At 38.2% G+C, this 27,562-nt stretch overlaps 2 protein-coding genes across 9 annotated transcripts in view; both read left to right on the forward strand.

Annotated features, from left to right (window-relative positions):
• Positions 1 to 11,109, forward strand: part of htr2cl1 (5-hydroxytryptamine (serotonin) receptor 2C, G protein-coupled-like 1) — a 142,117-nt gene extending 131,008 nt beyond the window's left edge. For all 3 annotated transcript variants that reach the window (XM_083541501.1, XM_083541499.1, XM_083541500.1), the window contains 2 exons: positions 160 to 360; positions 8,977 to 11,109. In XM_083541501.1, the coding sequence (XP_083397627.1) occupies positions 160 to 360; positions 8,977 to 9,902 (1,127 nt within the window). In that variant the 3' untranslated portion in view covers positions 9,903 to 11,109. The remainder of the gene's footprint in view (positions 1 to 159; positions 361 to 8,976) is intronic.
• A 5,838-nt stretch (positions 11,110 to 16,947) lies between these two features.
• LOC310726169 (actin-binding protein WASF3) overlaps positions 16,948 to 27,562 on the forward strand; it is a 37,005-nt gene continuing 26,390 nt past the window's right edge. Inside the window, exon 1 of one of the 6 annotated variants that reach the window (XM_083541493.1) lies at positions 16,948 to 17,267. The gene's annotated coding sequence lies outside the window, so the exon portion shown is untranslated. The remainder of the gene's footprint in view (positions 17,268 to 27,562) is intronic. The other 5 variants (XM_083541490.1, XM_083541489.1, XM_083541492.1 and 2 more) reach the window with 5 other exon arrangements.

Here is a 27,562-nt window from a genome sequence, read left to right on the forward strand (position 1 = left end):
TGGTATACGGCATTAATGGTAGATGCACTTAGTGAACTCATGGAAACCATTAGATCCGAATGTTTTAATGAAAAACATTAGGCTAATTAGAAAAAGTACATCTAAAACCCTCTTCTTTTTTTTCAACCCAACTCGTCATGTGCATTCTCTTTGCTCTAGATTACGCATGGCCGTTTCCTGACTCTCTCTGCCCTATATGGATCTACCTAGACGTACTTTTCTCCACGGCCTCGATCATGCACCTGTGCGCCATCTCTCTGGACCGCTACGTGGCTATCTGCAACCCAATCCAGCACAGCCGATTCAACTCGCGTACCAAAGCCATGCTGAAAATCGCCGCTGTCTGGACCATCTCTATAGGTCAGAGCTTACATGTACTTCGGTCTGGCGTATGTGTTTACTAAACTGCAAATATGTATGAGAGGTTAAGCTGTATTTTTTTCTTTCTTCTTATGAAAGCTTAGGATAATCCACGAGGCAAAGTGACATTTGAGGTAAATGGAAAAAAAAAGAAAAACACATGCACAAAGACTGCAGGGAAAAATAAAATGACTTGAGTTCTGGGAATTCTGATGCAAACAGAGGTAATACAAATATCCCAGTCAGAGGCCTCACTGCTTGTAAAAAGAAATAAATAGAAAAATATGCAAACAAATAAATAAATATCGGAAAAACATAATTACCTTAACACCTCCTTAGTGCATCTATTCATTGAGGAAACACACTGACCGTGAAAGCAGTAGCGCCACAAATCTGTCCGGTATTTTCCAAAGAGCAAACTGCTCAGTGTGGCAGAATAAGGAGATAAAGTTGTCATTATTGTATTAGCAGGACAAGATTTGTTATTTTAGATAGGAAGAAATCAATTTACACTAGGGACATTGGGCACTATTTTTATCCTCAAGCACAGCCCAAAGCATGATTAGCCTACATGAAGGACAAAGAGTAGTAGTAGGTGAAGGCTAATTGTCTTGTTTTAAATGAAGCAGCTTAGCAGAATAAATCCACAAATGACTCCTTTAATATGCTTCTGGCTTCACTTGCTAGCTATGCAGATTAAGCGTTAAGACCATTTCAATACACTGTTTGTATGTAGTGCTGATTTATGTGTGTGTCCTTTCGGATTATGAGATTGATTCCTAGGTGTTTATAGACGTGAGATTTGTTGTGTGGAGCTGAATATTGTGTGTTCAAGGCAGCTGGATTTCTAAAATTAGTCTTTGAGTGGCACACAGCACCAATTACACCATGTATCACTGTTTAGTGCACGATTTAAGATCAGGGAATAAATAGATGCTGCACTTTAGAATGAACCCAGTTGAGCACAGTAAGATGAGTACGTTATACCTCACCTAATGTGTACAAAAACAATAGATCGTCAGATAAGTTGTAATGATTTGTATGGTTCTAAAAGGCATCAGACTGGTTTTATTGGAAACTGTAATGGTCCCTTTTGGTCTCTGCTAGTAATCTGTTGCCTTGTGTTGGTGGCATGTTATGTCTAATGGGTTTAATTAATGACCAATGGGACACCTTTGGCAAGATGTCAGTATTTACTGGACACCAGTAGGGACCATTAGGACATCATTGAGCATCGAGATCTACTAAGGTTTCTACACTGACTTCTTTAGTTTGATGATAACGATTTAATGATTTAATCAAACACACTATGTCATGGAAACCCTATGATAATTGTTAAATGTTTATGGGTTGCAATGGTATTTGTAGTGGAAAACATCAGAAATTCTGTGGTGGATCTTTTTATTGCATCAGGGTCAATGCAGCAGATGGGCAGGTTGGGGATTTTAGAAACTGCTGATTTGCTGGAAAGTTTATACACAATGTAAAATCTCACAATTTACACAGTGGTGCGATAAAAAAACTACCCAGATGGAGTTCTCCAGGCAGAAATATGCTGTTGAGAAATTTCACAAGAGAATAGCTAGACAAGTTCAAGATGATAAAAAGCCTACGGTAACTAAATACACCGCAAAAAGAAATCATCTCTGCTTGTTCTCAGCTGATAGGAATGGAAACCAACATGGTCCTTCACATCAGTCCATCTGCTTCGTTTTTTGGTGTATATTCTAAAAATAAAAAAAAGGTTTTAAAGTGAACATAGCCAAATTTATTTAGTATTTCCTATAGAAGTTCATTAAATCTATTATAAGCTATTTGTACTCGTTCCAAACCTTGAAATAATTTAGTTCTATCAGTTTCTATATTTTATAGAATAGTTTCTGATTTCTGAAGCAAAATGATCTGCAGAATAGTAGAATAAGCAAGAACTACAAGCTTGAATGGAGTAATTATGGCTAGAAATGGGTTTTTATGTTATCTCTTAAAATAATAAATAAAGTGGAACCTCGATACTCGTGACCTTGACACTCGCGACCTCGATAGTTCGTGACTTTTTATTTGGAACCGGACTAAGAGTAATTTCCTGACAAATCTGATCATTCTCGAGAAGCCGCGAGTGGCTCGAAAGTTTGGTAACATTTCAAAACAGAGTTTGTACTATTAAATTACATAAAATTGTTTAAAAAAACTATTGTATTATTAATTTTTAGTAGTAAATAAAACATTTATGACAAGTAATTCACAATTTATGTTGAGTTTACAGTACCTAACATGTACAATGTTCTGTACAGTGCAACCAAATGTATCGAAATGTAACCCTGTGGCACTGTACTAGATACATTTAATTATATTCAAAATATTTTCACTTACTAAAATTATCAGCCAATAGAACAAGGGTATTTCACATTTAAAATGAGTCCAAATGGGATTAATAATCGAATATTTGTTTTATTGTCTCGGGAGAGGAAATGCTAGATCATTTTTTGACAATATTTAAGAAAGTTCCACTTACCGAGTCATTTTTTTCCCCAACAGCATTAACACATAAGAGTTCAAGACAGATGAGCTACAACAGCATTTGGGTTTTAATCCTGTCAGGTGAAAACAGAACTATGAGGATACAGTAGACACAGGCACAGTTGAAATGCAGAAAAAGGACAGGTGTTGAGAAAGAGATCAACAGCTTATGGAATACTCAAAGCAGCCTGTCTGGCATTAAAACAATGTTACGCATGTGTTTGCTGTTTGATGTGAACATTTCCTCAAGCTCTTGAATTGGCTGATTGCATGAACATGCAGTTGTACGAGTGTTCCTGATAAAGTGGATGGTGAGTGTATATCAAATCATAAATATTTGCACTGTGCAATTCAAATATATATTTAGCTAATTGTAATGGCGACATAATGGCACATATTTAGTGATAAAAAAAAAATATGAACAAGCCGATCTGCTACTCTCACTAACAGATGCAGAATAATGACAAGCCTTATCAAGAAACATTTTTTTCTATTGCAGCCTGTGAACCTGTGAGAATAGTAATGCAGGGTGTTAACGTATTCATTTTTGTGACTCACACCCGCTGAACAACAGAAATGACGGATGACACTTTCAAATATACTGATATACTGACACACACACACACACACACACACACACACACACACACACACACACACACACACACACAAAGCAGTGCAAAAACACTTTGGCAAAAAAAGTCCAAAAGGAAACATAAAAGCTAATGGTCTAAACTACGAATCATTGATTAGAAAATGAGCAGGAATAAAAAAAATTCACTCCTGAGACCTTTTGTGCTAAAATTGATTTATTTCCTTTTGCTAAAATGAACTGTTTAGGGAAATATCGGAAGCTGGGAAGTAACAGAATCATGTAGTTTTCACACAAGAAATTGAATAAAATTTTTAATATTATATAAAAGATGAAACTGTTGCTTTATCTACACTATACGTGTTATATTTGTGCACACATTTCCTGACAAGAACGAAAGCTTATTTTGTCATATTTTGCTATTTTGAGATTTGCCTAAGAACCCAAGATTTTCTGCCCAAGAGTGTACACTATATGTTCCTTACAAGACTTAACATCATCTAGACTTTAGGGAATGAATTTAGGTCCTAACTGAATGTAAATATCACACTCTACAATGATGAAGGAGAAACTGTGTACACAGAGAGTGGGGCATTCTGTATAGCTGCATGTCATTGTGTTCTTTTCTTATGAATGCTATGTTATGGCAATGTATTATTCTGTATATTTTGGGATGTCAGGGCACCTCTGATGTGACTTTGTGATTAAATAGATTAAGGTTATGAGTTAATATTTCAAAGACACACACTTCTCATGGGACCATAAATTATTCAGTTGTGGCCATGAGAGTGATGTCAGGAATTGTGTAACTTGAGCTAATAGACAAACATGTTTTGGGAAAATCATACTTTTAATACGTGGCCTTTATACGTAATTGTTTGCTGTGAGAGTTCAATTGATTCATCTGTCTCACTCCTTATCAAATATATTGAACATTGATTTGATCAACCCTTGTTTGAAAACGCCCAGTCAACTAGGATTCGTGTGAAGTTACCCAGCATCAGAATTGACTCCACTCATAGTGTTCTCACAGGTGTACATTGCCCACTAGTGTCTGAAAGAGTTTATTGTACTCTGGCAAGACCACAAGATGACTTAAAAACACACAATTTCACACGCATTTCATATTTATAAATATAAAGCATGCATATGGGATATCACCACATCATGCACACACATTGCTTTTGCTCTAATTGGACCTACATTTACGTTCATGAGAATTGATAAAAAAAAAAAAAATCATTAAAATGCTTTTGAATTGATATTAATTTATATATTATTGTGTAATCATATTCCAATTATATTACTGATTTTTACATATTTCATATATAGGGCACCTATTAGAGGTCACTTTACAGAGAAAACATTTGGTTAATCCAGAGTTAGGCAGTTGAGACTTGAAGGCTTTGCTGACTCTATCGCAGTAGCTTTCCTTGTGATGTTTCCTATCTTTAGCTTCAACAGATTTGGTGAGCTTGAGCCCACTGTAGCCTCAGAGCTACTCAATCTACCGACTTTCAAATTTGGGCAGAGAGTCACTGGTCAGCTCATGAAAGTTTGTTGTTTGTTCATGAATTTTCCAAACCACCTTGAGGTTGAAAAAGGGTGCTTTATGAATGAAATAAATTTTTTAGGGGTGTAACGGTACACGTATTCGTACCGAAGTTTTTTGTTAGAGGGCGTTCAGTTGGGTGCACAAGTGTACCGAATGCAATCCTTTTTATGCCCTAAAACTGATCATGCAGACTAAATCATAAAGCCTAGAGAGTTCATAGTGTATCATAGACTCAAAACTTTCAGATGCTTGGAATCCTTGGGTCAAAACAAAAAAAATGCTTATTAATGTATTTGCTGTACAAAGTTTGCTTTTTTCGTAAAATTGAGTTATGTTAAAAACATACTTTTACAAACTATTTTTAGGTTTTTTGCACCATCGGAACAAAACCAGTGTAGCAATGTTCAGTAGACAGGGATTGCTAATAATTATTAAAAAAAAAAATGTTTAACTCACCCTGCAAAAGCTCACCAAAACGTCAGAAATGTGACTTTGTAAAATGGCTATTACTCATAAACGGAATGGGATATCTTCACGAAGCTTGGTATTTGTGTCTATGTGCTTAATCATTGGTAAAAAAAAAATTGCATAGCTTTGCCACTTGGTGGTGCTAAACAAGGAAAAAATAAAAATGACTATAACTACACAAACATTCGTCCAATTGAGATGTAACTTGGCATGTAGTGTCTCTGTCCAATCTGCAATAAGTGTTTATAAGGACATCCCTCAAAAAACATGGTCACCATTTACCAATGACATTTGGGCACCTGTTAGACAACGTTAACGAAGGCAGATCAAAACGAAACTCCGTAGGCATGTTCGACCAATGGCCCTAAAAGTCTGTAAGAATTTTGAATGACGTCGGCCACTAGGGGGCGATATATACATATACGATGTATAACAAACATACACTAAATATTTATATCATTTGATTGATCTCATGCTAAACAATTTTGCTTCAAGGATCACTGTCCTCAATCAAATCCTTCATTAATTATTTATAATTATGTTAAAAACCTACTTTTACAAAATACTTCTAGGTTTTTCATCTTATCGGAACCAACTAAGTTCCGCAATGCTCGCTGGACAGTGTTTATCAATAATTATTCAAAAGAAATTCCACTCACTTTTAAAGGGTGGACAAAATGTACAAAGTAGGCGTGTCACTTTGACAAAAATGTCTATAACTCATAACGGATTGAGATATATTTACCCAACTTGGTGGACGTGTCCATGAGCTCAATAGTTGCTCAAATAACGGCGCAAAACAAAGAGATCTTCGAGATCTACACAACCACTCATCCGATTGACTTGATACTTGGCAAGCAGATATTTGCGTTTCTTAAGAAACATGGCCACCATCTGCTAATTACATGTGAGCAACTGTTAGACAACGTTACCAGAGGTGTATGTAGTGTTGTACTGCCTCGAGCATGTAGTGTTGCTGAGTAAAAGTATGCAGTAAACCTCCTTGTAAAGCACACGTCTCAGGTAGTGTCTCTGTCATTACAGCGTATTACAATGAAACTCGGTGGGCATGTTCCTAATGTCTTTTTCCTTATGACCTTCAGTACCTTGTTTGATTGAGCCCTGCTAATCTGTGCTTGCAGCTATATTTAATATTATTGTTATTATTATTATTATTTTTTTATTATTATTATTATTATTAAGCTTAAAAATATACACAACAGTGCCTGAGGTAAAAAAAAAGAAAAAGAAAAAGAAAAGAAACTAGAGTTAGCACAGTGTCACTGTGGCTACTCTCTCCATACCAGAAATAGGATTTGTTTTGCGCACACATGAAACGCTAAAGAAACCATAGCGCAAGCGATAGGCGCTAACCAGGAAGTGACTAGCGGCTAATGCTAGCGCTAGGGATTCTTTACCGTTAGATTTCCCGCTTCAAGAATTAATCTTTTAAAAGGAAATGATCCTGACAATTCCACATATCAAAAGAGTAAAGTCATGACTGATGGAAGGAATGAAGAAATTTGTTAAAGTATGCTGAAATAAGTAGAACATTTAAGAAAAAAATGTTTATATCAAATGTAAAACACACACACACACACACACACACACACACATATACATATACATATCTGTATTAACCAAATAGGATCCAACAAATGTAAACTATTTACTATAAATTTTTTTCATTTATTTAATTTTATTTAATTAATTTAATTTGTGCCAATTTATTTGATTACTCAATGTAATCAATATAATAAAAGGTGTATTGCATTAATTTGATTTATTCTATTTAATTCAATTTTATGTTTTGCATTTCTCCCCCCTAACTGTAGACTTGCTGTTGCAGCTCATTCAACACAATCATTGAAAATTTTGTGCATCCAGACATGCTTTTCTGCTAACCATGATTGTAAAGAGCAGTTATTTCTTTAAACCAGTCTGGCACATAGTTGCACTAAGGACTCTCTCATTAAAAAGGCATCTCCAAACAAAGAAGTGCTGTCGGTCATGGGATGGTTTTATATTATTTTTTGTGTAAACTTAATGGAAAAAAAAAAAATTCAGGACCACAAGTTTTACCACAAGTTATTTAAGTGCTAGAATTTGGCTATACATTACATACTGGCACGTTCTATTTTTATTTTAGCTGTTACTTTTCAGAATTGTTGGAAGAAAAATCTTTTATCTGGTCCAAGTATCTTCATTAGGGGCATCGCGGGTTACTAATAGTGCTTGTGTTTTGTAGTCCAGCCAGTATTCATCAGGAAAATGCCTTCAAACCACCTACTCATTACTGAGTTCTTTTCAGTGGCATTTTAATATTGCAGGGTTTTTTAATGTTTAATTTATTATTAATTTTTTTTTGTTAAGCACATTGCCAGCTGTTATCTAAACTGCAGTCTATAGTTTATTCAATTACTTATCCTGATTCATAAAGAAAATTATACCTGCAATATCTGCTGTGGCTCTTATTCATCAGCTCTAAATGAAAAAAAAAGCACTTACCCAATCATTTGAAATTGAGGTCTGCATTATAAAAGAGCTATTTTTAAAGTATGGATTTTCCTCTGTGATCCTGTTTTAACAGAGGGATGTTAACGCTAATTAACGGATTGGATTTTCGCTGTTTTGCATATGGTTTTTAAGCGGTGTTATCTGTACATACACTGAGGACACTCGAGTGTGGATTCATCAAACTACTCAGATATTTTCTACATACTATGAATCTAACTTTTACTTTTTGTAGCTTAAGAATACTATCATTGATAACTTGGTAGCTCATTGGTTTATATAGTTGAAGGAGCAGAGACCAGTACTTATAAAAAAAAAAAGTATGTTACTCAAAAAAGGAATATTAATGGTGTTGGGTATCTCTGAAAGCTGACCCCCCAAACACTGATTGATGTCTATTCAAATGATCATGATCCCAAAACCTTCTTTTTGACTATTTAGTGCAAATAAGGCCACAATGGGTGTTGTGGCAAGTTAGAGTCAGGACTTTCAGGAGTCAGGAGTATGTTCTGCTTGCTGTTGAACTGTTGCTAAACTGTTTGGTGATAAGTAGATACAACCAAGCAGCGATCAAAACAAGTTCAAAACAGAGCACGTGCTCTATATTGATTGGTGGTTTGCTGTGTGCTTGACCAGTAACGTTTTTAGACACTCATAAATAAAAAGAAACTACTGATTTTGCAAGTAAAATACAGATATGTGAAAAAGCTACAAATAACAATTTACTGTACATTTACTTCATTACTCTCCATCACTGGTGACTCCTAAATATTTAGTCCAGTGCTGTTAAATGCATAGACGCACTGCATCTTTATCTTGCACCTATAACAGTTACATTAAAACCACTTGATGTGTTTTCACCTAAAAAATAAGACAAAAATACCTGAAGGAATAAAAAATTTGTAATACCTAAATTATATTACACCTTTTATTATTCCCACTTAATCCTTTCTTTCTTTCCCTCTCTCAGGTATCTCTATGCCTATTCCTGTGATTGGCCTCCGCAACACAGATAAAGTGTTTGAAAATGGAAGCTGTATGCTGAATGAGGAGCGTTTTGTACTGGTCGGCTCCTTCGTGGCCTTCTTCATCCCTCTTGTCATCATGGTGGTCACATACTGCTTAACAGTCCAGGCTCTTCAGCGTCAAGCCTCTGTCTTCCTCTTTGAGTCTAAAGCCTCTTCCCAGCAGCCCTTGCAGTCGGCAGCCCCATCCTCATCTCAGCTGGCGCCGCCCCCTGTTCCCTCCCGTCGTAGCAGCCTGAACTGCCTGCGAATCGGGAACTCGCTCAGCCCGTCGACACCAGACAACATCTCTATGGTGGCCGGCTCGGAGGCACCGTCTCAACTCAGCTCTCCGGCTGTATCCCACGGCCGCCGTGGCATGATGCAGGCCATCAAAAACGAGCGGCGTGCCTCCAAGGTCCTGGGCGTCGTGTTCTTCCTCTTCCTGCTCATGTGGTGCCCGTTCTTCATCACCAACGTGCTGTTTGTGCTGTGTCGCAGTGCGTGCAACAAGCCGCTGCTCTCTGACCTGCTCAACGTGTTTGTGTGGGTGGGCTACATCTCGTCGGGTGTGAACCCTCTGGTATACACTCTTTTCAATAAGACCTACAGGCGTGCCTTCTCCAGTTACATGCGCTGCCAGTACAGCGGATTCCGGCTCAAGCCTGTGGCCATCCATGTACCGTGCCCATCGCAAGCCGCCGTCACGCCGCTTCTCATTTGCGTAGACGTCGACCGGAACAGTAACTGCCGCAATGGGGACGGCAATGCGCTTCAGAAGCTGGAGCTGCCCGACATTGACACTCATCTTGGGATAGAGATGCAAACTGGAGTGTCAGCGCTATCTGTCAACAGCTGCCATACTCTGGCAGAACACACCAGCAGTGTTTGATTCATTATGGCTGAGCTGTCTGCTGTAGCATGGCCACCAGGATCTCTGTGTCTCTCTCTGTATTCCATTTCACTCAACCCCCTAACTGAAGCCGCCAAAACTGGATGTTACCATGCTGTCGAATGTATGCTGGTGGGGCACAGAGGTGTTATTTACAGAATCAGAGACTAACCTGGTTCACATGCATTAGGACAATCTAGGACACTCTGTACTGTGTGGGAATTAATCTAAGGTAAAAAAAAAATCTATATGATGATGATGATGATGTTTTTGAACAGGTTCAGATATCTGAATGCCATAAAGTGTTGCATGGCTTGATCTAGTTTTTCAATAAAACAATACTCAACAGCGTAAAATAAGCAACGAGGCTTCCAAAGAGAGAGCTCCAGCTCCCTCATGTGGTTCTCTCACAGAATTGCAGATGCCCTCCGAGATGCAAGAAATTGAGGCTGACTAACAGTCTATCCCCCTAAAATCCTAATTAAATTATTTACCCCAAGAACATCACCACTTTAAATAAATTATGTTTCCATTGCATTTCTTTGTTTCAATATACTATTCACTTAATGGTAGGGAACAGCCTAGGACATCTCTGCATAGTTTTTGCAGCAGCAGCAGGATCGGGTATGTTTTTTTTCATATGACCTATCAGATTTGACGAAACAAAAAAGGCAGAAAGAAGTCCTCGGATCGTCTCAAACTCACAAACCCACCTGTAATTGTGCATCCTTGACAAATCTGTAAAACAGAATGCAGTTCAAATCGTAATGATCATTTCTAATCAAAGCATGCAGTGTGTTGGCTGTGTAAGGTATGGCTCCAGAGCTATGCTTTAAATCATAATGTTAAAGGATTGTGGTTTAGATTAACTTAGAAAATGATGCAAAACATCATGCAAAATATTACTCTCACTCTCTCAGAGGTTACGCCTTCAATCAGTGTCACAACAGTTGGAGAATTCTCTCTTGAATGTAAATGTCTGTTTTTTCATGGTGTAAATGCTGTAAATGCTTTGTTGTTTTGTGAGTGTGTAGAATTTTAGTACTCGCTATATATTAAAGGCCCTTCATTCAAAACTGCCATTTTATAACAAAAAAAACGGTGAATGGATGTTCAAATCACTTCTCCTGTTTCGATCTACCATTTAACACATGCCCCCCTTTTTTGTGATGCTGCTATTTATTTAATAAACTCTCATTATCATTTGTGTCAGTGTTTTGCTTTATGACTGGGCAGCTTTGCAGGAAATTCCCATCCTGGATGATTTACATTTACATTACATTTGCATTTTTATTTGCGCCATTTAGAGACGTGATGTACAAAAGTGTCTCTAGCGATGAATAAATCTACACTGGTACACTAGATTACAAACTTCAAATAAATCAGACTACAACTCTTGATTTTTACAAAGAAAACTTGGAAAGTGCTCATTTAAGTGTTTCAGGAAGAGGAAGTTCTTCAACCGTCGCTTGAGGATAGACAGAGACTCCGCTGTTCAGACATCTAGGGGAAGTTCATTCCACCACCTCGGTGCCAGAACAGAGAAGAGCCTTGAAGTGTACTTACCTCTCATTCTGAGAGAAGGTGGTACCAGTCGAGCAGTGCTGGAGGATCTCAGACAGCGTGGTGCAGTGCGAGATGTGATGAGGTCTCTGAGGTAAGATGGTGCTGGTCCATTTTTGGCCTTGTAGGCAAGCATCAGTGTTTTGAATCTGATGCGTGCAGTTACTGGAAGCCAGTGAAGGGAGCGCAGCAGTGGGGTGGGGTGGGGTGGGGTGGGAGAACTTAAGCAGATTGAACACAAGTCATGCAGCTGTGTTTTGAATAATTTGCAGAGGATGACTAGTGTTCAGAGGAAGACCTGCCAGCAGAAAGTTGTAATAGTCCAGTCCCGGAATAACGAGACTGAACAAGCACCTGGGCAGCCTGTGTGGACTGAAATCGTCAAATCATTCAAGTGTTGTAGAGAAGAAATCGACAAGAACGAGCCACATTAACACCTGGCTGTGTAGTGTAGTCATTGTTGGGGAGCAGAGGTGGCAAAAGTACACACATCCTTTACTTAAGTAGAAGTACAGATCCTCATGTTTTAAAATACTCGGGTAAAAGTTGAAGTACTGATTCAACTTTTTTACTCAAGTGAAAGTAAAGAAGTCTTGGCTCGGACATGTACTTAAGTAAAAAGTAGTTATTACTTCTACCCAGAGGTGGAAAGTAACGGAGTATAAATACTTCGTTACTGTACTTAAGTAGATTTTTCTGGTATCAGTACTTTACTCCACTATTTATTTTTCAGACAACTTTTTACTTTTACTCATTAAATTTTTACACAAATATCTGTACTTTTTACCTCTTACATTTTCAAAACAGGCTCGTTACTTTACTTTTAATCCACTGATTTGGTGAAATATCAAAATTTTCCCTTCACTGCGCGCTGATTTCAGCCGAACAACCGATTTCCTGTTACTGCGCGTCTTTTTCAATCCGCTGGTGTATAAAGTCCTGACTCTCACTCTTTACGAAGAGAAGAATCAGCAGGCAGAAGGCAGTAAGAGTTTGGGGTTAATGTGGATGAGACAGAGGGAGTCAGTGATTAAACATGACTGAGAACAGACACATTCATGATCATCATCATCTTTTCTCTGCTTGTGTTCTGTATGTGGATCTTCAGCCTGGATACATTCATTAGGTAACAACATTTTTAATTCGTTTTGTATTAATATATATATATATATATATATATATATATATATATATATATATATATATATATATATATATATATATATAAAATATTAATATGATGTGAGGTCCAGTTAACAGCTAAAACAGGTAGAAGTAATAACTACTTTTTACTTAAGTACATGTCGGAGCCAAGACTTCTTTACTTTCACTTAAGTAAAAAGATATAATCAGTACTTCAACTTTTACCCGAGTATTTTAAAACATGAGTATCTGTACTTCTACTTAAGTAAAGGATGTGTGTGTACTTTTGCCACCTCTGCTTCTACCTGTTTTAGCTGTTAACTGGACCTCACATCATATTAGATAGATAGATAGATAGATAGATAGATAGATAGATAGATAGATAGATAGATAGATAGATAGATAGATAGATAGATAGATAGATAGATAGATAGATAGATAGATAGATAGATAGATAGATAGATAGATAGATAGATAGATAGATAGATAGATAGATAGATAGATAGATAGATAGATAGATAGATAGATAGATAGATCTTTATTGTCATTGCATAGTACAGGTACACAGCAACAAAATGCAGTTTGGCATCTACCAGAAGTGCAAAAAGTAGCAATAGTGCAGATAAATATGTAGCATATGTACAGCATGTGATATTTATGTAAGCATATGTACAGTGATTAAATATAAAGCCTATATCAGAGACGTGTAGACATTATTAAGAGCCTTTGCTATGTTTCCACACGGACAGATAATGAGGTGATACCAGAGAAAGTGCACCTCTTCAAGTCAAGAAGCTTTTATATATATAATTATAGACATTTTACAGATTTGAATAATGTGTTGTTTTTATCTGTACGATCGCCATTATGAGGGAAAAACCCACAAAACGCCACCTAGAGGGTAAATTGTGTAAAACATGGCGGATTTGGTGTTTGATTTCAGACTTGGAGCAGAAATAAAACAAAAGTTTACTGAATAAAAATATTTTTTATCTGGAGTTTATTTATTTATTTCATATCTAAGTAAAAAAACGACGTCGTGGACAAATGTATTTTTTCCGAAGGTTTTAATTTCGCCTCTTTTATATTTAGATATTTATTTATGTATTTATGTTTTTTATAAAAATAGTAAAAACAGAAATGTGCGCTGAATTGATACAATTTAGTAGTACAAAGTAGAAAGTACAGATATTTATTTAAAATGTAATGAGTAAAAGTAAAAAGTTGTCTAAAAAATAAATAGTGGAGTAAAGCACTGATACCAGAAAAATCTACTTAAGTACAGTATTTGTACTTCGTTACTTCCCACCTCTGTTGGGGAGGAAGTAAAAGTCTGGCAGATTTCCTTAATCTTCTTATCATAGAAGGAGGTAAAGTCATCAGTAGTCAGGGAGGATGGAACAGGTGGAGCAGGAGGATTGAGTAGTGAAGACTCCATGTTGTGGAGCTTATGAGGACCTCATCTTGTGCAGAGGTTTTAAACTTTTCCTTGTAGAAGGAAACTTTAGCTGAAGTTACATTCAAAGAAAATTTGGTCAGAAGTGCAAGGTAAGGTGCGAGGTCCCCCTATGGGGTCTGCGGGGGTGCATAAAAAATTTGCGGAATTTCAGAACTCGTTAAGGGTCTTAAAACGTAACCACCGCGAGTTCCGGGGGACCACTGTGTGTGTGTGTGTGTGTGTGTGTGTGTGTGTGTGTGTGTAAATATATATATATATTATTATTTTTTTTTTTTAAATATATATATAGTGAGTTAATCTAGACATAACGCCAGTAAGTTGGTTCCTTTTTGATGCATACTCAACAGAAAATGTGAAGTAATGGACATCAATTCTTTATTTATCACTTAAAATGAATAATACAATAATGCGTTTTAAAAATGTTTATGAATTTTTTTTGTGAAAACTGTTTAAAATGTTATTAATACCGTTCCTGAACATTCAGTCCCGCTTGCTGTTAGTTAGGTTCCAAATGAGAACCCGCAAATTGTCTGAGCTGCGTGTTCCAAACCGCGAATTATTGGGTATATATATATATATATATATATATATATATATATATATATATATATATATATATATATATATATACACACACCCAATAATTGAAGTCAGTTAAACACCTGCTGTTCATGCTGCAACAATGATTAGTTGCTACAACTAAAAAAAAAAGTCACAGTTGACCACCATTAATAATCACTTTAAGGTGTCTATACACTCCAGTCTCAGGGTAAGGTATTAGGCCAGAGCAGATTATTCTTGTGTGGTTTGTAAAGATTGCAAAAATTAACAGGCTGCTAATCACCAAAAAGCCGATTCAATTCAAAAACTACCAACTCCTGGTACATGTAAACGAACCTCACCTCACACCTCCACAGACCCCAATCCAAAGATCAATTTACTATCTGGGGGGCGTTTCACATGTCCTCCAAGTGTCTATGGATTTTATTCTGGTTATGTTATTCTGGTGTGTGTGTGTGTGTGTGTGTGTGTGTGTGTGTGTGTGTGTGTGTGTGTGTGTGTGTGTGTGTGTGTGTGTGTGTGATTGCTACATACCAGTTTTCTGTGTTCCCACTGTATTCTGTGAAATGTTAATGTTTAGACAGGGAAATCATAGATGATGGTGGTTCCTTGGTATAATTGATGAGGTCAGTTGCAGACTGTTTCTGTGGCAAGAGGTTTTGTTCCTGATGGAGTGGAGTGACTCGAAAAGTTTGTGTTCAGGGTGAAATGGGTCAGCCACAATCCTAGCTGCCTTCTTCAGTGTCCTGGAAGTGCACCGGTTTTATAAAGGTGGAGGATTGCAGCCAATTACCTTCTCAACAGAGTGGATGACATGCTGCAGTCTGCCTTAGTCAGCATACCAAATGGTGATGGAGGACGTAAGTATGAATTCAAAGATGGAGGTATAGAAGTGCATTATAGTTGAATTTGGTCAGCTGAACTTCTTCAGCTGATAAAAAAAGGACAGCCTCTGGTGTGCTTTTTTAGTCAGCTGATGTTCAGCTTTCACTTAAGGTCCTGAGTGATGATGGTTCCCAGGAAGCTGAAGGAGTCTACAGTGTCCACAGTGGAGTCACACAGTATAACAGGGGAGGGTGGGGCAGAGTTCTTCCTGAAGTCTATCACCATCTGGACTGTTTTGACAGCATTAAACACCAGATTGTTCTGCCAGCAGATGTTTAATTTCCCACCTGTAGGCAGACTTATCCTCTTCAGAGATGAGCCCAATGAGAATGATGCCATCTGCAAACTTAAGTTGCTTTATAGATTGGTGACTACAGATGCAGCAGTGAGAGGAGTAAAGGAGAAAAGAACACAGAATTGTGGGGAGCCAGTGCTGATGGTCCAGGAGTCATTTCTATTTTCATGTGCTGTCTCCTGCCAGACAGGAAGCCTGTGATCCACCTGTAGTGAGCGTGCCCTGTAGCACAGTGGGGATGATTGTGTTAAAGGCAGATTTTGACAAATAGGATCCTAGCATAGGTTCCTGTGGAGTCCAGGTGCTGGAGGGTGAAGTGTAGGGATGTTAACTGCATCATCTACAGAACTGTTTGCTCTGCAGGAAAACTGCAGAGGGTCCAGGAGTGGGTCTGTGATTAATTATATGTACGGCAGCACAAGGCGCTTAAAGGACTTCATTAATACAAATGTCCAAGCGACAGGTTTGTAGTAGTTCTGTAATCCTGGGCTTTTGGGAACAGGGATGATGCTGGAGGGTTTGAAGCAGGACTACACATGGCATATCTTTAGTGAAGTATCTGTCTGTAAACACTGGAGAAAGCTGATCAGCACAGTACTTCATGCTGCTGCTGCTGCTGCTGATGATGATGATCATAATCATCTTCATATCATTCCATCCTCTACATCTGCCTCTTTCATACCAACTACCTGCATGTTTTTCCTCACCACATCCATAAAACTCCTCCTTGGCCTTACTCTTTTTTTCCTTCTTCCTGGTGGCTCTATCCTCAGCATTCTTCTGCCGATGTACCCCATGTCCCTCCTCTGCACATGTCCAAAACCATCTCAATCGTGCCTCTCTCACCTTGTCTCCAAAACGTCCTACATGTGCTGTCCCTCTAATAAACTCATTTGTAATTAAAATTATTATTATTGTTGATAATTACCATTATGTAAAACACTTTGTAATATCCTCATATCTATCAAACTAACTACATACAGTTTTGATTAATCTGTCTTTCCCAGTGCCCTATATTACAACTACAGGGCCTTTTGTCCTGGAATTCAAAATATAGTCCAATACCACCACCTACCGTATTTTTTAAAATATAGCTTTAAACATATTTATATATAATTTTTTTCACTGAAATATACAGTTCAGTAGCATCAGCCTGCTCGTCTTGTGCTCCCCAATGTACAGCTGGGTGGTGGTCTGGCGCTTCAGTGCTGCGCATGCGCGAAGCAGTGTGCTCGGCTCGGGCAGAAGAGTCGACGCTGCCAAGGAAACACACACGCAGATAGACTCAGCATCTCACACACACACACACACACACACACTGTCAAATGCCTGCTATTCACATCAGCTTAATGCGAAAACCGTGCAGTCTTGGACTACAGGAAGCGATGTGAGGAAGAAGAAGGAGAAGAAGAAGAAGGCGTAGTGAGAGATCGGTCAGTATAAAGCCTGCTGCGGGAAGGTAAATAAAAATGGCCATTTATTCGCTTTTATTTCTTTTCGGCTAAGCAGCTAATGCTAACCTCATACTCTACATGCTCCTCATGCCTGTCGAAATGTGGCTGCTATTTCCTTTTACTCCAAATTATCGCTTTTATTATAGATTATAATTGAACATTGCATTGATCAAGCATAAGGCGTTAGAACGTTACCTTTTTATTTGCTTATCATTTAAACAGTCCACTGACCTTAGATCCGGGTTTTAATATACGCCCTGATTATTCGTTCTGATGTATTTGAATTATATGAACATATATTTATTTTCTTTTGAAAGCTTCGGTGAACGCGCGTGATCGCTCCGCTTTTCTACTGTACGCCGAGCGCTGTATCGCGCACGCACGCACGCACCCCCCCGCGCGCACGCGCGCTTGTAGTAAATATTGTCACCTGCGCGCGCGATCGCAGCTCGTGAGCGCGCGGCAGCGGCGGCTCCTGCTTCCTCAGCTGCTGAAGCCAAGGTGTGGACTGCGTCTTCGAGTCACATCCACACATCCACTAATCATCCACACTATATGTACTGTGCAAAAGCTTTGAAGGCAGTTGTGGGAAAAATGCTGTAAAGTGAGAATGCTTTCAAAAAACAATTCATTCATTTTGATCCGTTAACAAACATGGAAAAATAATAAAAAATGCAAACCCAATTCTAATCAATATGTGCTTACAGTTCTTACCTTTGCACCCAAAGTCAGGGGTTTCGTAGGATAGGGGTGTATGATTAATCAATGATACCAAGCAGGTGATAATTGTCATAAATTTTATATCAAGGGTTTAAATTTGCAGTACAACAGTTGACAGACCCTCATCCAGAGCGACACATTTATTTCACTCATAGCAGCTATGTGGTTAAGGCCCTGCACAGGAGTGGCATCTTGGGATTTAAGATGTTTGGCTGGTATTTCACCTCGCAACCTTCAGATCCAAAGTCTAAATGCCTTAACCACTAAGTTACAACCTCCCCAGATGGTTGAAACATTTCCTGAAACAGAAACAGCTGTGTAGGAGGGTTAAACCTGTGTGAGGAACAGCCAAACTCTGCTACTAAGGTGAGGTTGAGGAAGACAGTTTCATGTCCCATGTCCCAGGTCATTGCATCAGCAAGGTCTCTCCCAAGCAAAGATTTCAAAGCAGATTTTGTGTTTAAGATGTTCTGAAATAACAAAAGAAGATGAGATGAAAGACACATCATGCTTACTTCCCTTCAACCTCGGCAGATGTCCAGCAGTGACTTCAGCAAAAAACTGGCGGAAACCAGTGAAACTCAAGTACACTCATCTACTGTCTGGAGAAGTCTGGCCAGACGTGGACTTTACTGTAAGAATTGCAGCCAAAAAAAACATTCGCTTGACATGGAAACAATGCTAAGTGACTCAAATATCATTGAAAACATAGGAACTTGGGAACAGAAAGATGGCAGCAGGTGCTCTTTTTTGCTGAAGAACTGGAAAGCGGTACAATAATGAGTGCAAGCAACAGTGAAGCATGGTGGAGGTTCCTTGGAAGTTTGGGGCTAAATTTCTGCTAATGGAGTTGTCAGGATTAATGGTGTCCTCAATGCTGAAAAATGAAAGAAAATTCATTGTGCAGTACCAACAGGGAGGCGTCTGATTGGCCCCACTGCAGCCCGACAATGACTCCAAACATACAGCAAATGCCAATTTGAACTATCTTTAGCGTTGAGAAAACCAGAGTCCTGGAAGTATTAGTTTTGGCTCTCACAGAGCCAAAGAGACAGAAGGATTTGAAGCAGCCCACATCCAAAGGGGTTTGCTGAGTTCCTTCAAAAACTGTGTACCTAGAAGAATCGATGCTGTTTTGCAGGCAAAGGGTGGTCACACCAATATTGATTTAAATTTTTCTTCTGTTCATTATGTTCATTGCTAAAAATAAACTATTAACACTTTTCTTTTAGAAAACATTCTCATTATGTTACAGCTTATGAATGATTTGTTACGCATTGCATTTGAACCTTGTCCTTGTCCAAATCTTTGCTCTTCACTTAACATGAAATGCTTTGTCCATTGGGACTTAATCAGGACAAGAGGACCTTTCGACTTCTTTCTTAAAGCGTTTTAAAACCGAGATGTTTTAATAGAAAGGAAGGCCATATGGTACAACTATCATCTCACAGTATCATGTTTGAATTGTTTAAACGGTTTAACAGTGTATCTGGGCAGCACCTGTCAATGACATATTACAGTATTTGAAAAATGGATGGGTTGAAATAAAAGATATTATGTTATAAATAGATGTGAAGATCAGGACCTGAAACTTAAAATTTAGATCTATCTGTTTTTTAGGGTGTCTCAGTCAGCTGTTAACTAGTTCGGTAGTCAGGATACTGATCAGGAAGTCGGATGTTGTAAGAGCTGTTTCAATCACAAAACTCCTTAGTTAGCCGTATTCTCAGCCAACTCTGCCCTCAAATTTAAGTAGCTTTTTTATTTGATGCCCTATGATGTGTGTTTGAGTATAATGACTGAAGTGTTTAATTATTTAAAAAAAAAAATCAATAACTAGCCTATGAGTTTGAAATTAGAAGTTAGTTAGTCATGCTGGGAGAAACTGAGTCTTTAGGGTCCCATTGTGTAGTAAACCAGGCTTCTTACCAATGCCTGAACTTGTGTACTCTGTATGATTATTCATGACCTAGAGAAATGATTAAATCTCACCTATATACATTTTTTGATCTGGAACTCAAATATCATCATTGTATAGCAGAGACAAAATGAGCTGACCTTGCTGTTCCAATACTTTCTAATAGGAATGTATGTGCTTGTTTAGAAGTGGGAAAAAAATTGTACAGTTCATTGTAAAAGTATTCATACCCCTTGAATATTTTCACATTTTGTGAAACACAAAGTATCGCATAATTGTGAAGTGGAAGGAAAATGATACATGGTGTTAAAGTTTTTTTTTTTTTTTTTTTTTTTTACAAATAAACATTGGAAAAGTGTGGCGTGCATATGTGTTCAGCCCCCTTTTAATCTGATACCCCTAAATTAAAATCCAGTGCAATCAACTGCCTTCAGAAGTCACCTAATTAGTAATTAGAGTCTACCTGTGTGTACTTAAATCCCAGCATAATTACAGCTGTTCTGTAAAGGCCTCAGAGGTTTGTTAGAGAACATTAGTAAGCAAACTGCATCATGAAGACTAAAGAACACACCAGACAAGTCAAGGATAAAGTTGTGGAGACGTTTAAAGTAAAATTAAGTTATAAAAACGTATCCCAAGCTTTGAACATCTCACGTAGCACTGTTCAATCCATTATCGGCAAATTGAGAGTATGGCACAACTGCTAACCTACAAAGACATGGCCGTCCACCTAAACCGTCATGCCGGTCAAGGCAATCATTGATCCAAGAAGCAGCCAGAAGCCCCATGGTAACTCTGGAGAAGCTGCAGAGATCTACAGCTCAGGTCTTTCCACAGGACAACGATTAGTCGTGCTGCACTCCACCAATCTGGCTATAATTAAAGAGTGGCAAAAAGAAAGCCATAAAAAAAAGAATAAGAAGTCCCATGCCATGTAGGGGACACAGCAAACGTGTGGAAGAAGGTGCTGTGGTCAGATGAGACCAAAATTAAACTTTTTGGCCAAAACGTTGTGTGGCAGAAACCTAACACATGATCCACATCGTGAAACATGGTAGTGGCAGCATCCTGCTGTGGGGATGTGTATTCCTCAGCAGGGACAGGGAAACTGGTCAGAGTTAATGGAAAGATGGATGAAGCCAAATACAGGGCAATCCTGGAAGAAAACCTATTAGAGGCTGCAAAAGATTTGAGACTCTGGCAGAGGTTCACCTTCCAGCAGGACAATGACCCTAAACATACAGCCAAAGCTACAATGGAATGGTTGAGATCAAAGCATATTTATGTGTTAGAATGGTCCAGTCTAAGTCCAGACCTAAATCCTATTGAGAATCTTTGGCAAGATTTGAAAATTGCTGTTCACAGATGTTCTCTATCCAATCTGATTCAACCGGAGCTGTTTTGCAAAGAAGAATGGGCTCTGCAGTAGATGTGCAAAGCTGGTAGAGACATACCCAAAAAGACTGGTGGTTCGACAAAAAATTTACATTACAATAAAATACATTCAAGTTTGTGGTTATACCGTGAATCTATGTGAATCTATTCAAGGGGTATGAACACTTCTGCAATGCAATGTATATATGCATATCGAGGTACAAATGATGAACTTTTGAGAAACAAGGAAAGGGTTTAGTTTAATTTAGCGAGTGTAACGATGGGATAATGATGATGATGATGATGATGGCATCATATTGCTGCTCCAATGTCTGTTTCTCTTGAAAAAAATTTTAACCAGGATGACTGTGTTTTCTGGAGTGTTGCTTTGTGGCCACCGGGGCATCTCTGGAAAAATGATCTAGTGCTCATTTATATGACAGGAAGAGAAAGCAGCATGTGGATCTTTCCAGGAATTCTGTTTTGTCCTTTGAGAGAATGTTACTGAGAACTAGTCTTCTTTCTGAGCCTTACATTCTTATAAAATAGGTCAATGTAGAACTCCGGCGTTTTCATTTGTCAACCCAAGCTTGTAATTTCACAGCATGTGATAAAGGGCAAAAACATGCCTAATTTTGGCTCATCAAACGTCCTTAATTTTTTACCCATTTTTTTTATTTTTTTTATTGCCGTTTGAGCACCAGTCGCTGTTATTAATGTGCCTTTGACCACCTCTGCCCCATATTGTCATTGCATGTGGCTGTACGGTGACACAACCTGCTGTCTCTGTAGGAGATAAACAGCATTGTCTTTTAGCTTTTGCGTTTGTTGTGAGCAGCCTAAAAAGCAATGTGCTACAGTGGAATAACATGGTGTCGAGTCAGCATGGTGCAGAACAGGAATATCCCATTGTTATCCCTTAACTAGCTGTTTGTCTTTCACCCACAGATGCACATACACTGTTTTCACAGTGTCATAAGGGTTACAACTTCCTCCAAAAATCACTAGCAGTTCATGAAACAGAGAGTTTGCTACTAGAATGAAGGTGTGCATATAGGGATTGTAATGTCACAGGGTTTTTTTTTGTAGGTTGCTGGTTTTTGGATGCTTTTCTTGTTTATTTCTTACATACCCACACATTCATTTATATCCAGGCATGCTGAGTCAGCAACCCTGGGCAGCAGCACGTGATCAATTCCCCTTTGCCGTGGGAAGGAGTCTAAGCACTAGATCATTGGTGATCAATGATGGTGTCAGTCGACCGATTAATGTCGTCAGTTTTGGCTCAAAACTTGTAACAATTCCATCAGCGCTTGAACACTTAACAGACCAAAAAAAAAATGTAAGTTTGACAGCTGACCCGTTCTTCTGCCTCAGCTATTAATTATAGACGTGTGGGTTTGGGATGATTAACGCCACAGCCACGTGTGAAGCTTTTTTAGAGTTTATAATTAGGCCAGTTTTATGCAGAGGCTTGTGATTTTAGCACATCCGTGTGGCTTTCACACCACTGACATAAACTGTGCTGTACTTGGAGACAACATGAGCAGTCGGAGAAATAAAAGTTCTTTTTTTTTTTCCTATTTTTGCTTTTCATAGGATTTAAGGTATTCATACTGATTTTGCTGATCAGGTACAACATTTAGAGGCCTGAAGTGTATCTATTATTAGATATATCTTTTTATTTAGCAGACAATTTTATTTCAATTGGCTTACAAATGAGCAATATCACATGAACAAGAGTGAGATTGTGGCGAATATCAGCACAGCTGTGTTTCAACCGTGATTCCGATTCCTGTAGAAGCGTAGATGATTTGGCCCAGCACTGGTTATGGCATAACATGATGACTTTCTAACATTATGAACGGAGCAGTAAAAAACACTGATTATCTTTTCATCATGGCACCTGTTTGTGGTTGGGATTTATTAAGCAGCAAGTTAACATTCTGTCCTCAAAGTCGATATGTTTAATGGTGAAGTTTAACTGATTCACTGTCTCATATATCTACAGTATACATGGGGATATAAATCAAGTGAACATTTTGTCCTCAAAATTGATGTGTTCAAAGCAGGAAAAATGGGTAAGAATTTGAGTTTGACCAGGGCCAAATTGTGATTGCTAGCATTTCCAAAACTGCAGCTCTTTTGTGATGTTCCTGGTCTGCAGTGCTCAGTATCTATCAAAAGTGGTCCAAGGAAGGAACAGTGATGAACCCGGCGCGATGGGCAGCCGAGGCTCTTTGATACACGTGGGGAGCGAAGGAATGTAATCTTTTAAATATATGTTTTATTTTATTCTTCTGTATTGTGAACTATACACGCATATATACACATGTGATACATCTTTAGGAGACAAATGAAGTAACAGCATAAAATACATGATGATGTAAAAGGAAGTGCTGGATGGAGGTTTGCAAGCTCCTACACTGCTGTGTATGAAACTAAGTGGCGAGGTATCGCCTTGTCTCTGCCTCCGGCTGTGTTGGTGACCATTTGCTCATGATTTAACCAAAGATCTGAAAAAATGCCAAAGCTGTGTGAACCTTTCGGTATTTCTATGACAATAAAGTGGTCTGAGAGAGAGAGTTATCTGAGGCAGGACAGCTACTTCCCTTGCATGTTTGGTTTTTACTTATCACCTGAGTGCTTTATTCTCCTTCAGAGGGACCCCCCACCACCACCTCCCCCAAAATGTGTATAGAACCACAATACTAAGTTCTTAAAGTTGGACTTAATGATTGCAGGTCCAACAGATGAGCTACTGTAGCTCAAATTGCTGAAGAAGTTCATGCTGGTAATGATGGGTAATGAATGGTCAGGACTGTTTTGGCAGGACAAACACGATATTAGGCAGATGGTCATAATGGTATGCCTGATCTGTGGCTATAACGTTGCGTCAGATCGGTGTATATCAGGTTTGTACAATCATTCACGCCTAAATTCATTCTGACATTGAAATATCCACATGGTTATTTTTTGAGAGAAAAACAAAGCACCCAGGACACAAGGGGGAAAAATCAACACGAACAGCATGCTGAGGTCAGCACTGATAATGATGAACATTAAATAAAAAATTGTTAGGACAAAACATATCAGTCCAAATCTGAAATTACTGAAAAAAGAGCAGGCATGGATTCATCCTTGTTTGGTCTTAGTGTCATTTTTGGCTTGTCTGTGTCTTTCACTGTCCTCAGCTATGCCCTCATTTCTGCTTTTCCCCCCTTTTATCAGATCTACTTTCCACCCAGGCTTCTCTTTTCCATCACTCTGATGCAATACTGCTGGAAGACATATGATTCTGTCATGCGGGGAAGCGAATTGATGTTGATGTTCCTTTTCCTAGTGACAACAGTGGTTTTGTATTTTAGCAAATATTGCATTGCCCATTTGAGCTGATCCAGGATCAGGCTTAGCCACTGTCCCACTGACCTCAGGGGAGTTACGGCACTGTAAACCGTATCATGTGAGGGAGGTGTGATCCTGATTAACCGGAGTGAAAAATCGAAACTAAGAAAATGGCATCGTTTGTAATTCTTACTCATATATCCAACTATTCTACCAGACTGATTTTAATATTGGAGCTAAATCCAGTACAAGCAAATATAGTCCACACTGGTGAGTATTGCGTTTTGCCATTGCTAAACTAAATTTTATGTAGGATTGATTTCAGAACACTGTTTTTGTAAGCACGTACAAATCATGCACATACTTTTTCTCTGACACTGCTGAAAGCCCTGCAGGGTAAAGTGGATGTAGATGCAGATCTGACTCTAAGCTGGAGCTCAACCAGGACGGTGCACAGAGGGGAATGGGGACATCGGCGCTCACGTGGGCCTCTGCTAGCCTGGAATTGTGCTGAGGCCACCACATTTGATTGTGTTTGACAGGAGGGCAAAGGAGTAGGAGGGATAGAGGGAATGTTAGTTTTATAGCAATGTTTAGATGTTTTTGTGTTGTATAGAAGTTCAACTTATAGATATATGAGTCAAAATTAGATGAAATCATAGGTGAAATCATATGAATAGCGTTCCAATACATACAATAACACAATATTATGCCAAATATACTTGGGCTGCAGCTATTGGTTCTAGTAATCGAGTATTCTACCGATTATTCCATCGATTTATGGAGTAATCGGATAAGAAGTACTTTTTCTTTATTAAACAGCAATATATGAGAGAAAAAAAGACTTTTAGAAAAAATAAAATTAAAATATAAAAATCAATTCCAAATGACTTTAAAAAAAGGGTAAACGCACTGTATGTATTTTAGTTTAAAATGATCCTTGGATCAAAACCTTGGAAACTTTCTGTCGCTTTCTTTGGCCCTGAATCGTCTCTGCTGTTTTCTCCCCATTTCTCCATTTTTCATTCTGCAGTGTTTTCTGTGTTTACCTGTCCAGAGCGCCCTAGAATTTAGCAGGTGGTGCATCAGTAATAAATGTCCGTGGAGAAACACAATGCTCCGTGCGTAGTTAAATGAACTAAACGAAGCAACAAGGCAAAATAATTGTTTTATATATAAATATATATTATATATATTGAATTAATGGAGCTCCTCAAGGAATCGTTCCAAGCCCCAACATATATATTTCAACCCGAAAAATGAAAACATGCAGTAACAGGTGACAATCCAGTAGGAGGCCATTTGTAATCCTATGTTCACAAAAGAAAGACTAGGTAAGACAAGGCAAGTTGTGTTTTAGAGATTTAGTTAATCTCTTATGAGCTTGTAATGACTGCTGTTGTGTTCATTTGTGAAAGTATACTGTTCTGTTCTGCAGTGAGAAATTAAAGTAGACATGATAGTATAGCCTACTGCTCTTTATATGATTTATACACACCATTGTTTTAGTTATACTGTATATTAAATAGGGTTGTCAAAATTAACGTGTTAATAGCGCGTTAACGCAAATTAATTAGCACGCATTTCTGTTTAATCAAATTTATAAATTTTAGAAATAAATATAAAAGAGGCTATATTAAAACCTTTAACACACCACACATTTATTCACAATGTCCTTTCTTTACTCAGATATAAAAAAAACCTTTACGGACAACCATTTTTAATCACTAAACATTTGTTGGACTGACGTCTCAAATCAAGCACGAAAATCTGCCATGGTGTACATATGCGCCAATTAAAACCGTCCGTGTGGAAACATAGTTTCATAGTTCTGTTTGGTGTCGATTTGTGTCATTTAAAACACCGTAATTACTTAAAAACATTTACAAGAGTATTTCATCTATAAATGTTAACAGGCCTGTCTGTTTGAGCAACTGGCTTATCGCAAAGAAAAGAGAAGTAATGGGAACCTGATATTTCTGTGTTTTTTTCAGTGTCTAATAGACATTCACAAGTTCTTCGAAAAACATCTATGATCTTTGAAACATGTCTAGTCGGTATGCTCTATGTTGAGTCGGGTTCCACTAATAATAAATATACATTTGCATGAAGCATCCATACTTGTCCATGGGCATGTTGATCAGAGTATTACAAACTTGAAAAGTATTCATTTGAGGTACATTTAGAACAGATAAAGATCTGCGATTCATTTGTGATTAATCACGATTTAATTAATGACAATCATGCAATAAATTGCGATTAAATGTTTTAAATGATTGACAGCCCTAATACTGAAGATTTAATGTTAGAATTCATGCTTAGTTCATTGGCAGATTAACAAAGCAAACTAACCAGATGTTCCAGAGATCACTGCTGTTTCCAGGGCTGCAACAAGTAATCAATAAAATCATGCAAAATGAAATTCATTGTCAATAAATGCCGTTATCGATTAGTTGGGCTGCTCAAGTTATGGGAAGATTACATAGCCACTTGCAAAAATGGTGGACAGTACAGGGTCAACTGGCAGCAGGAAAAAGTGTGCCTCCCAAGTCATCCAAGGCATGAGAACATTTTATATTAAACGCAACAAAGAAAACTGTAACCTGGAAGTTATGCAAAGCGGAGCTCGAGTGGCATTGAAGTACCACACTGGAGTCTCGGATGAAGGTGAAACATCAGCAAGGTGAGCAAAAACCTGTTTTATAATAATCCTCATAATGTGAAAATGGTACAGTTAAATGAAGTGCGATTGTGTAAACTGTTTATTTGTTAACTTCTGGACAGTCGCACTGGATCTGTTCTGTTGTGACTCGCAAGCATCAGGTTGCATCAGCTCACTCGTGACATTCAATTAAACCGGTGCGAACAAACACTAAATCTGAAAGCAGCAAATAACAGCAGCAGTAAACGATTACATTTTTAGTCACTGTTGTGGTTTTTAGA

This window comes from Silurus aristotelis (genome assembly GCF_946808225.1).
Source record: "Silurus aristotelis genome assembly, chromosome: 5".
In the NCBI taxonomy this organism is placed as follows: Eukaryota; Metazoa; Chordata; class Actinopteri; order Siluriformes; family Siluridae; genus Silurus; species Silurus aristotelis.